Source organism: Camponotus floridanus, unplaced genomic scaffold, assembly GCF_003227725.1.
Source record: "Camponotus floridanus strain SB8 unplaced genomic scaffold, Cflo_v7.5 scaffold11, whole genome shotgun sequence".
Lineage (NCBI taxonomy): Eukaryota > Metazoa > Arthropoda > Insecta > Hymenoptera > Formicidae > Camponotus > Camponotus floridanus.
In genome coordinates, this window is record NW_020229226.1 from 2,545,655 (window position 1) to 2,558,765 (window position 13,111).

General features: G+C 32.5%; 1 protein-coding gene across 13 annotated transcripts in view; it reads right to left on the reverse strand.

The window, feature by feature from the left end:
• The window catches only part of LOC105255589 (protein abrupt), an 87,570-nt gene that overhangs the window by 19,212 nt on the left and 55,247 nt on the right, over positions 1-13,111 (reverse strand). For 10 of the 13 annotated variants that reach the window (XM_011264949.3, XM_011264950.3, XM_011264952.3 and 7 more), the window contains 4 exons: positions 12,858-13,094; positions 11,020-11,226; positions 10,647-10,806; positions 9,323-9,382 (listed from right to left, as the gene is read on the reverse strand). In XM_011264949.3, the coding sequence (XP_011263251.1) occupies positions 9,323-9,382; positions 10,647-10,806; positions 11,020-11,226; positions 12,858-13,094 (664 nt within the window). Of the gene's footprint in view, positions 1-6,122; positions 6,528-7,352; positions 8,443-9,322; positions 9,383-10,646; positions 10,807-11,019; positions 11,227-12,857; positions 13,095-13,111 lie in introns of those variants that run through there. The other 3 variants (XR_002192755.2, XM_020028888.2, XM_011264954.3) reach the window with 3 other exon arrangements.

Below are 13,111 nucleotides of genomic sequence, written 5' to 3' on the forward strand. Positions count from 1 at the left end.
ATTTTTCGAAGCACAAACATCCATTTATTATTGTCAATTTGTTTAAGAGCTCGTGCTTTTTTCAGATAAAAGCATATTTCATTGTTTATGAGATTTCACCTTTGATGTCCGCCGTTTTTATTGCGCTAAGTGAATTTCGGAGGTAATTTTTTTTCCGACAGACTGCGCGCTGACCATGCAGTACCATGAAATTTCATTTTCCTCTCATTGACATTTTCGTTTCTCTCATTGACAAAAACCAATAGAATAGGAATACAAAAAACAGAATTTGAAAGATTTTAGATGCACAACGGGAAACCGAGCATCATCTATTGTCTATTTTTTTGTCGGTTGTTGGTTTATCAAACTAACAATTCCGAAACTTTATTGCGTAATTAAAATACCTAAAATAACTAAAAAATTAAGCAATAACATTAATCGTAAGAAAAATAGGTGGTCAGTTTTCAATGTTACTCAAATTAAAGACATTCCTCTACAACTCCCCGCAGATTGCTTGAGATTAAGAAAGATGTAGTCCCTAGTCTACAATCTATAACAATGTACGGTAGACCATTTACCCTCGTGTTTTTTCGCTGATCTTAGAAAGAATTCAACCCATTGTACCAATAAGATAGATAAATAAAATTAAATGTTTATAAAATAAAATATATAAATTGTCGCAATGTTCAAATATGTTTTATGACATTGTGCAATTACTTGACAATATTTCTTTATTCGTATTGCGCGAATACTTTAGAGTCATAATTATATTCATAATCGATTATTCACCAAATAATATTGCAAAAAATAATGCGATAAATAATTCCGAGAGAGAATTCCAATTGTCATTTGTCTAGGGAACACAAAATAATATACGGACGAACCACCCTTCGACCTAACCAAGTTGCTTACACCCACAGGCTCAACACTGGCAACATGTGGAGAAAAGGCCTGCTCGCAGAGAAAAGGAACAGCCAAGACATTAGGGAGGCAAGGGAAGAAACGGGCAAAATAAGGTCAAATGAAGCAAGAGTATCGAAGGACAGATAGATAGAAAGTATCGGTGATGGAAGAAGAGAGACGTAAAAACGGTTGAAATATCGTGCGTTTGTCTCGTTGCTTTACTTATAATAAGAACCTTATTCTTATATTCCCAGCAATGTTTTCTGTGCTTTCGTTTAGATCTCATGTAAGCCACCTACAGTTTCATCCACTTCTAGAATATATCTGGCATCTCTTAAAATAGGCTATTGTGTACCCACATTTATTTCCTAAATCCTTCCTTTCTCAATGATTTTTCTTTTGCGACTTTTTATTTCAAATAGTTAAATTAACAATAAGATAATCCCCCCGATCACCAATCCTTATTATAGATATATAGATCCTCATAATCTTTACAACACATTTCTTTAACTGAGAAAATAATTGATTAAAATAAATAAAATAAATAAAATATGCATACCAATATAAATATTTTTGTCCATGTTTTGATATTGCATAACATAACAGTCAACACTTATTACATTTTGAAAACACGATATCTTTTGATATCTTCGATTTTTGCTTTGACAAAACGAAGTATAATAAAATGTTTTTCTTTCTTTTCCCTTTCTATATCCGAATAGTCCGAATAGAAAAAGTAAATATGATACTCTGAAAAAGTAAAGATTCGGACATGTGGGCGGTCAGCAAAGATTGAGAAAACGAAGAGGAATCTTTCCTCCCTATCTCTCCATCCACATGCTATATGAATGTTCCGCACGTGCGGGCACGCACACATGCATAGTACTATCAAGATTTCCGGGCGTGAGCAACCCTACATGCGCGATCCCTATGTGCCTCCGCCACACTGAGATCCATCAGGATCTTTTTTTTTTCTTCACGTCATACATATCAAAAAATATCGCGCAGAATATCAAGCAACGATAGTAAAATGCTAGCAAAACTACCATGGCTTTTGAAGGATGGGAGGAACAAGAGGAAGAAAGCTCGCTGGCGCTGATAAGAATCTGACTAAGCTCGGTCGAAACGAAGTTATCCGAATCGGATCCGGTGATAGATGACTCTAATCTGCCGAGAGTGCGCGATCGAGAATCGATCTTGCAGTAGAGAATCCATAGTAGGCTGCTGGAATCCAGCTCGAGAGATCGAGATAAAGACCGGCGCAAAAAGAACATAAGTCACACTGACACGTAATTTCGGCGGCCGGAATGATACGCGTAATTGTCTCAGATGTCACTGCCAAGCAAAGAACATATGTTCGTAGAACTTTCAGGATTATTAAAGTAAAATGTCTCAAATTTTTAATTCAGTTACCTTAGAAATATGAATATGCCACAAATATTTAGCTGAACGATTTTTTGATAAATGCATCAAACTTATAAAATTTCTTGCGACTTAGAAAATTTGTTTGCATTTTTAAATTTTGCGTCCGTTAGTATTTTACACGAGGTCTATCTGTTTCCTATCCCGCTTGTTCTTGTCTAATCGCGCTCTGTTATTTTGATTTTTATTTTAAAATTTTAATTTTATTTATTTTCCAAACGATATACCGAACATTGAAAAGAATCTTCAAAAGATCGAAACGTAAGTATGAATTAATTTTTTCAGACATATTTTTGTATTTTTGTCTTTTTATATCTAACTGATTATTAATATATTATGTCACTTAGAGTCTTGATTATTATTTTTATTTTTTTCTATACGCGCTAACACCCTGCGCCACGATCTTTTAGCCTTCCTTTTTGCGTTTTGTTATCTTTCCGGACCGTATATTGCTTTTGTTTGTATTTACAAAATTTCAAATCGGTAGAATGTTAATTAAATCAATATATCGATCTATATATATATATATATCGATATATTTTGTAAACGAATAAAACAAACAAAAGTCAAAACAAAAAATAGAAATTTCTGTACAGAATAAAGTAAAATTTAACTTTTGATAAAAATTAAGTGTAAAAATAAAATAACTAAGAAAATAAGATAATATACAAAAGGAAGAAAATATATATAAAAACAAGAAAAGAGAAAAATGGCACAATCAATATTAAAGTCACGCTGATGAAAATGAATCAAAAAATAATCTAAATTATTCCGTTTATATTTAATGTATATTGTAACGAAAGCGAACATTTTGAAATATATGAAGAAAAATGTATAAAGAAAAATAAATAAAGAAAAAATAAAGAAAGATAAAGGAAAAAAATAAAAAAAAAGATTTTTTCATTTTCTTACTTAAGCTCCAATTATCGCACTTTGGCTCTTACTTATCAAATTTATCACTTAATTCTAACACAACTGCAACTGTACGTTATGTTCAATACAGACACCCTGATTGACATGCGATGAATATCATATTTCTTAAATAAATTTTTATTCCTCTAAATGTATACATTATAAAGAAAAAAAAATTTATTCAGATTCAGCATATCTTGTTACGATACTACTGTCTTCAATCTGCTATCTCCTTTTAAATATATATATTTTTAAAAAAATATTGTATATATTTTTAATTAGCTTTTGAAATTAATGTTCTTCGCAATTGAAATATAGATAAATTGTACAATTAAAAAAGATTTTTTATCTTGTTACTTTAGAAAATTTAAAGATCAAAAGAAAGTCGTTAGAAACAGATATTCTTGCGATATACATTGCTTACAACTCTTTAGTATTTTTGAATTATTTTGATTTTTACTCAAACCTTCTTTGCGTAGCACATCTAATCTAAATCTATATTATTCTTTTTCTCATTGACTATTGTCAGCGTAATCTCATTATAATTTATTTACTTCCAACAAGCGTGTAATTCATCACTAAGCAGAATATGAATAGAACATAAAGAAGAAAAATTTTACTCTTAAAACATTTAAAATTGAAGTTTTCTTTCATAAAGTCTCATCTCAAAGATCTAGAAACCGTATCCAACTACCTAACCACCTTCAAGGTACTCGAAAGTATACAAATAGTAATTGTAAATTATTATGATAAAATTATTAATATCTATAATTCTTATTATGTGTATAATTTGTATAATTCTTATATCCATTCTTGCACCATGATCGTATTAAATTTCATGTCATTGAGTTATCGCATGTTCAGGAATAGATATTGTTCGTATCTCTCATTGCTGAGCGAAGTACTGCATGAGTGCTTTTAGAGTAAAGCTGCACATGTAAGCGATGAAACTTTATGCCGACAATACGAAATAAAAAAAACGCGACAAAACGGAAAAGGGAAAAAAGGGAGTTAGAGGAAGAAGAACGCGCGTAGATGAGGAGACGTGAAGGGACAAGGTAAGTCGGGGGTTGCAGAGAACAAATGCGAGACTCTTCCTCCATTTACGGGGGTTGCGTTGTGTCAGGGGTTGGCACGAGGCACGAGATGGAAGAAATTCGTGGAAACGTCGCGGAATTGGATAAGCAGACAGGGTTTGTTTTGTCAGGGGTTCGCAACGAGGGTAAGCGCAACTGTGGCATCGCGTGGTCGATGGTCATAGACCCGACCATCGCGTGTCTTGGCAAACTTCCTCTTGCTTGCTCGCAAGCTCGCTCGCTCGTTCGGTCGCCCGTCTGCGCGGAAATCGGCAATCTGCTAGTCCGAGACCGGCACTCGCGCTGTTAACAAGCGCCGCTGGATCGATGGGTTGAAATGGCTTTGCTAGTTAAATTAATATTCCCTTCGAAATCCCTTATTTTTCACGAACGACTAAATTACAATCCGCGTGGATTTACATCGCTAGTATCTTCTAAGAAGCCGTTTAGCTATTGCGTGAATTGATTTGGAATTGAATGCTATTTCATAGAGATAAACTGAAGTTTTGCATTAATTTACAAAGAATAAGTTAATACATCATCTTTCTGTATATTGTTTTTTGATGTATATGTCAAAATTTAATACAACTTATTCTTCTTTTCCAGCCATATCAAATATAAATTGATATTTTATTTCTTGATAGCAAAATCTCTAGAAAATTTATAAGATGCTATTAGTATCATAATTGACTATTTCACTATTTCATTATTCACTTTTTATATTTTTTCTAGTACTAGTGACCCATAATATCCAAAATAGCAATAAAATAAAATAAATTTCGCGGCCGCAATTTATTTTTCTCAATATCCTTTCGTAATACGATTTGTCGGCCTTATTTCCTGTCGTATCGAAAGTACGAAAGGAGACGAATCTTTACCTGAAGTATCGTCAAAACGAGATCGACGGCGATCGAAAGTCCGACAATGGAATTGCGATTATCGTCCGAGCAGGGTTGCTTGCCCTCATCAAACCCCTATATACGCGAGGGCGAATCGAATAGTATGGAACACGATGAGAGACAGGGAGAGATATCGACGAAGAAAGGAGAAAATGGAAGGGTGAGGAGCGAGACTGGCACTGGATGGAGAAGCAAGATAGAGTTAGAGAGGAACGAGCGGGAGGTACTAGGTGCTGTTTGTTGAATCCTCGAGATCAATACGACGTACCCTATCTCTTTGTCCTTCATAATATTGCGAGCGATAGGATGCGTAACACACGTACGTGGTCATATTCCTAATATCATATCACGAAAGGCGAGATGAGATGTTGATTGATCCCTTTCCTTTTTTTACGAAACTGTTTGTCAATTTTCTTGTTTTTTAAAACAATTAATTTCCTTTTGTTTTTTTAAGGAAATTATAATTTGCTCCATTATCAATTCGTTTTCGTTCATAAAATAAATTAACAGCATCAATAATAAACGAGAAATATTTAATAATTAATCATACGATCATCATGTTGTGAGTGTCTGTGTATGTATATATCATTCATGCCAATTATGATAAATTATCATGAGATTGCAATACCATATTCCCGTTTCTGATATGCATACAAAATAACTTAGCAAAGTTCTATTTTCACGGTAAAATAAAAATTTCCCAATTTTTTAAAATTGATTGATCTTTTAAAAAAATGCTATCTATGTATTTTTTTAGTACGAAGTTCTCTATGATGTGATCGATTTTTTAAATAAAAATTCCTGTTTGGATTCTCGTCAAGCCTCATTAATATATGCTTTATATGTAAAAATTCAAAAGACTTTTTCACAGGATTTTCAAACAATTTTTTTCACGCGAAAGAAACAAGAAAAATAAAATTAATTACATTTTTCGAGATGGGGTTTATATTTCAGACTTTGCCACCCATTTTTACGCGTATATAATCCTTCATTCTACCTCTTTTATAAAACCTATTTTACGAAGGCCGAATACACTGTAAAAGGATGGCTTCATGATGCAAACCTATCTTTCAAGAAACTAGGCTGGTCCACTTTACTTAATACAATAGTTATACCGCAAAGAATTTCACGAGTGAGCATTCGCAAATCTCTTTCTAGCCTTCTCTTATCTATCCCCGTTCTTCCTCTCCCGACCAATCGAGGAAGCTTGCTTATCGTCATCGCAAAGGGTGAACTGCGCACTGCGGTATAGGACGAAAATAGGTCGGCCAATTCTCGTGTACCAGCACCCTCTTTCGCCAACACCTATCGACACCTCCACACCCTCATCCAAGCTCTAAAAAAACGGATATTTGCGAGTGAGCATCGACGTGAACATTTAGGCGCGGTCTTTTCAATGCGCACTCAATGTCAAACTTAAACACCGCCAATGCGCTGAGAGGGAGGTAACATACTAAATTTATCTATAGTGTTACATTAACAATTAATATCTTCGAATAACAAATGCAAAATTATAAATAAATTTGTAATTTTAAATATTAAGTGTTTTTAAATGCAATGTAACTTTGAAAATATTACTTATACTTCAAAAATATTACAACATGAAAAAGCATAGCCAATGTATTTATAATAAATAAAATTTGTCCATGATTGCAAATAATAAAATTGAAAAAATGCCATTAATCTTATAAAATATTAAATTTTACTTTATTAAATTTCTTAATATAAATATAACTAAATTTACAAGAAAAAATTGTAACTTTCTTGTACTTTGACTTAAATCTCTATTATTTCTATATAAGATCTATATAAGAATTTTTTAGATTTATATAAGAAAATATAATAAAAAATAATGAAAATTTAAATAATAATATATAAATCAGAGCAAAAACTCCTCGTCATCGACCTTGTCGAAGTGAACTAGTTATGAGATCGTCTCAACACAAATTAAAGTATAAAATATTATTAATCATTGAACTGTATGATTGCGTGTACTTTTAACTTCACATATTCGATGCTCTATTATCAAAATAATATTATAATTTATGTTGAATTTATACACCTTCCTCCAGCGCATCGCACAGAGAGAAAATCTATATATATATATATATATATATATATATATATATATATATATGTAAACACATTAACACATCTGCGATTGTATATCATTAACTCACTTCCGTTAAAAGACACGAGCACACATTTCGTCATCTCTATGACGTGCAGAAATACACATAGTGTATTTTGCATATTTGAGTCTTTTATAATATGATAATAACGCGCGCGAATACGTCACTATAAAGTTGTCAGTCTCACAAGAATCACCTAATAACTCTGTCTGTGTTTATCAACGTTTGTATTTATCACAAATTATCCGAAGAGCCTTCTTGGCAAACGATTCTTCTACATCAAAAAGTCCCTTCAGAATTTTTTGCATAAATTATAATCGATTTATTCTGGACTATTTCCAAATCACTGCTTGTCTTCGGACCATCTTTCCGACCCGGAATATTGTTGTTGTTGACCCGTGGGACCTTGCGAACCAGCAGGCTGCAAGGCAGATTGTTGTTGATTTTGCATGTGTGTCTGCATCTGATACAAAGGGTAACTCTTTCGCTTTCTAATACCGTGCATGGAAAGCAAGTGGATCTGTAGATACTGCTTGGTCTTGAATTGCTTGCTGCACACGTGACACGAGATGTATTCGGTTTGCACAGTATGAACGTTGACAATGTGTTGCTTCAAATTGGAATTGTTCGAATATATCTTGCCACATTCGGGACACTTGGGTTTACCGTTGTGATTGATACCGTTGTTATCCATCTGCTGCTGTTGGAACCGCCTCTGAGTTTGCTGATGTAACATCGCAATACTCTCAATCTTGTCCTTCGCGCAAGACTGCAGCATCAGATTCAGTTGGTCGCCCTTGGCAGCAGTGTTCTGCTGGAGACTTTGGAGATTATTCTGTAGTTTTTGATGCATCATCGTGAGTTGCTCACTGTTCAGGCTGAGGGAGTTGAGGGCATTAAGGGTGTGTTGCTGCGACGACTGTTGGCTGGTGGTATGGTGATGATGATGCTGATGATGATGATGCTGAAGTAGGGTCGAGAAATCCTGCCCTTTTGAGTTGTGACCTCCGCCACTCTGGTAAGTTCCAGACCCGGCGTGCTCGTTTCTCGTGGAGGACGAACCCGGCAGCCAACCGGAACTCGAACTTGAACCATCTCCTCCAGAGGGCTGCCACCGCCCTGGAACCACCAGCCAATGTCAGTCCTCAGCCAACCTCGTACGATCCCTTAAACACTATTTAATCGCTCTTTTTTGCTTTTCGCAGCCCTTCTTTTTCGACTTTCTCTTTTCTGAAAGTGCATTTCCAGTCTTAAATATAGCTTGCCCTCAATAACTTTTGCTCGGTCCCTCCCCCAAGCCTCTCTCTAAATCTAGGATCGATTCTTCGTACGAATTAATACGGTATATGAGAGTTTTCATGCATTCATCATTTCTGGCGTTCCTTTGCAACCTACTGTTTGCTTCTTCTTTGCAATTGCCTTCCAATCACAGTTTTTATTCGAATTTTTTTAAGCAAGAGCGATCATTTGATGAGCAAATTATCACAATTTTAATTTTAAATTTAAATTTAATTTATATAAAAAATAATCCTGACAAGATTTTGTTAATGTAATAAGTAGAAAATTATTTTTACAAAATTTGCATAATTTCTTAAGGCAATAGTCATACCAAAAAAATGCTCCACATTACAGATGTAAAGACAAAAATAAAAAAAAGATACGACGATAAATTCGTTTTCGAATTGAAAAATAATTGCATGATTATAAAAAAGTTCACATTACTGACAGATAGAGTAAGATACGCTGCAGATACAGTAAAATACGCTGCACGAAATACGTCGAAGAGCCATCAAAATGCGACTCCGTAATACACTCCTGCTTACCGTGTGATAAGAAGGGTAGCTGGCAGGGAATGCAAGGTTGTGAGAGGTACGAGAGTTTTCATGCATTCAACGCAACAACAAGAGACCAGAATCTTAGGAAACGACGGAAGGATACTAGTCTGGGCTTCGAGAACGTTTAAAAGGGTGAGATCGAATCGTTGATTTAGCACACTTACCATAATTAGGATCCTGATTTGCCACCTGATGAATACCTGACGGTCCTGGCAAGCCCATCCCTGCAATTTGTAAATCAAATAACTTACAGTTCAACAAAAGGTAAGAGCTTTTCTCGAATAAAAGAAAAAAAATTAATCATTTTTCGTAGTTTTATTAATGCTGAATATGATTTTATTTCTTAAATGGCACAATTATGTATCATAATTTAAGAAATTTGCGATTAAAACTGCGAAAAATGGCTACTTTAACATTTTAGAATATTGTAGCTATTGTACGCTACGTGTTAGAAGTTTTATTGCATTTAAAATTAAACAGAATTTTCAACTTTGAAAAGGAATTATTTTATATCTTGATACACATGAGAAATAAAATCAAAAAATTAATTATAAATTAAGAAAAGTTAATATGTTGCATAAGTATTAATTATAATACTGTTTGTCTTTTAACTCATTATCTCATGTATGATACTACTTTTCAGACGTATTTAGATAGTTCAGTATAAATTTTATAATGCAGATTTATCGATCATTCGATTAGTACAACATATTAAAAACATAATCCATTTTTTAATACACAGAACACTAATTCCATATGTTCTGATATTAAACGCTACTAAAATTAAAATACTTAAAAGTCTACATATATATATCTACATATATATATGAATTTAACTACTTTAAGAAACATAAATTTTTTATAAAGAAAAAGTATGAAATTTATATCACCCAATTAATTAATATACAAATAAATAATATTAACAAATAAATAAATATATAATAATACAAATAAAATCAAATTTTATTAATATTACTTTATTGCATTTAATAATATATTTAATATTAATAAATTTTCGCAAGTCAAGAAACACAATAAAATTATATACACAAATAAAAATAATTATAATTACACAATAATTAATTTTAATTGAAGCCGTAATTAGTAATTAAGTCGTACTAATTGCTAATTACCAAAGTAATTAGTAACTGAACGAGGAATTAATTATTAATTACAAATGTAATTAATAATTAAATGTGCCATTAATTAAAAAACTAATTTGCATTCTCTCAATCAAATTAGGATTTCTTTGATTCATCATAAATTTAATTTTGCCTTATAAATAACGAATCGACTGTTGTTTTCATAAACAAATATCAGAATGTGTGAAACAAATAATATTTCTTTTAACAAATTAATATTTTTCTTTTTTTCGAAAACATGCAATAATTAATTTAGTCATTAACAAAGTGAAAGCTTTAATATGCATAATAAAAGATATAAAATATATTATGAAATAAATGAAAAAGAATAGTGTTAAATAATAACCTTGAAGGCCCAACAATGCCGCAGGAAAACTGTTGCGATGATGTTCTATAGAGTCGTTTAGAATATCACTCGGTTCAGTCTTCACTGTGTTCAGGATACTGCCATTATTCGATATGTCCTCCTCATTTTCCGACATAGAATTCGAATCCTCCCCAGTTGACTAAACACAAATAAAAAATTTCCATTTTTTTAATAAAATATACAGTCATACAATATTTCTAATTTTTGTAACAACGTTAACTAATTTCACACGAAATTTTTTTTGATAAAAATTTATCAGTTTTATAATTTTTCAAAAATATATAGGAGGGGACTTTATTATATACTTATAAATCATTTTCAGGTAAATATAACGAGATATTTTCTTTCTCACCTGTACATTATTTGTAGGTATCGTATGTATCGTAGGCCCACCTTCTAGAGCCTGACCTAGCAAAGATTCTTGTAGATCCGATTTTTGTTCCACAACATGGTTGTCTAACGGCGGGCTGCAACTTCTCGCTCGCTTTTCTGGGGGGCTCATGTCACTTTCATTAAGATCCCCTCTGCCGTTATCCTGCCAAGGATTGCGTGGTGTTGCCTAACATAGTTAAAAACAAAATATGAAGAATTAAAATATGAAGAATTAAATAAAATATAATTAAAATACAAGAAGTAATTAGAAACGACCACACTGGCAAATTTTATTAAAATGAATCACGACGTTTCGACCATGGTTTTGGTTCTTTTCAAGTGAACTACAAAAAATTATTTCCAGTATTACACAAAAAAAAAATAAATTACATTAATTAAGAAATAAAAAATGAGCGGCAAGTTAAATACATACAATAATTTAGTTAATTATTCTATCGTGAGAAATAAGGAAATCACTTCGTCAAGATTGTCATGTCACATCAACACACAGAGAAAGACTAGATAACCTTTATTAGTCTATCATAAATATTGTTTAAATTTTCGGTGTCCTTTTGTAAGTTGATCGTGTTGTCAAACTTTTTTATAAAAAACATTTCGACAATTTCTCTCTTTCTCACGTGTTGTATGTATTTAACTTGCCGCTCATTTTTTATTTCTTAATCAATGTAATTTATTTTTTTTTTGTGTGTAATACTGGAAATAATTTTTTGTAGTTCACTCGAAAAGGACCAAAACCATGGTCGAAACGTCGTGATTCACTTTAATAAAATTTGCCAGTGTGGTCGTTTCTAATTACTTCTTGTATTTTATTTACTAGCGACCTTGAAGAGTTTAATGTTATAATTGAAATAGATAATCATCCTTCACATAATACATGTATAACTAATATTTAATATTTAATACATTAACATAATGTATTTTATATTCTACTACATGTATGTCCTATTATATATCTTATAAAATATAATGTATTTTATAAAAGATGAATAATGTAGACATATGATTTTTACAGAACGTCTTACGATGCTCTTAAAATCATACTTTGCTAACATGGATTCGCTGTGCAAAATTTATTTCTTGATATCGATTAAATCATTGAATATTCTTACTCATAGAAGAATATATTTTAGATAATCTAACTTTAAACAATCTCATGTTTTAAGAGTCGTCTACAATGGCCGTAGCATAAGGTTGTAAGGCTTAAGACTCAAGAAATTGACCAATCACAGTCGAGCATTCTCTTAATACTTGACTGTGATTGGTCAATTTCTTGAGTCTTATGCCTTACAACCTTATGCTACGGCCATGTAGGCCTTGTAGACGACCTTTTATAGTTTTTAATATGATGTTCTTTACAACATGTTTTCTCTCTTTAATTACATTTTAAATTGTATAAAAAAATAAAATATAATTTATACGTTATAATAACGTTAAAATATAATTTATACGTTATATGCACACGTATGTATGTACATATATGTGTGTATGTGCAAGTATATTTATATGTCTATATATTTATATGTATAATCACAGCGAATATTAATTCATTTATTAAAATTTTTTAAATATTTGTCTAACGTCTATTATAATATAAATCGCGAAATTAAAGGACGAAGCGGGAAATCCTAGTCGAGATTTCGCCTGTCACGGTAACAGCGATGGCGTAGTGTTAAAAGCACATTAATTAAAATTCGTTTTAATTAAGGCTAAATTAATTAAAAGTTTGAAACCAGCCGTATAATTCCTATAATTAATTTTCCAACTTCTCCATATTAACCAGCCGTGGGGACAACTTACAGGCGCGCTACCGTTGTTGCCGGCCGACGACGACGACGCTGGAATTTTCGTATTGGAAACGCCACTGTTAACGTCTGCCAATCCTCGTACCTGAAGCATCTGCGCTGTCTTCAAGAAGGCAGGCAGCTGCTCCTGACCCACGTGCACTTCTCCGTTATACATGAAGCGTAGCAAGGACTCCATATCTGACGACGCTACGTCCCTCAGGATTACAATCGGATGCTGACATGGATTCGCCTGTAAAGTTTGTACTT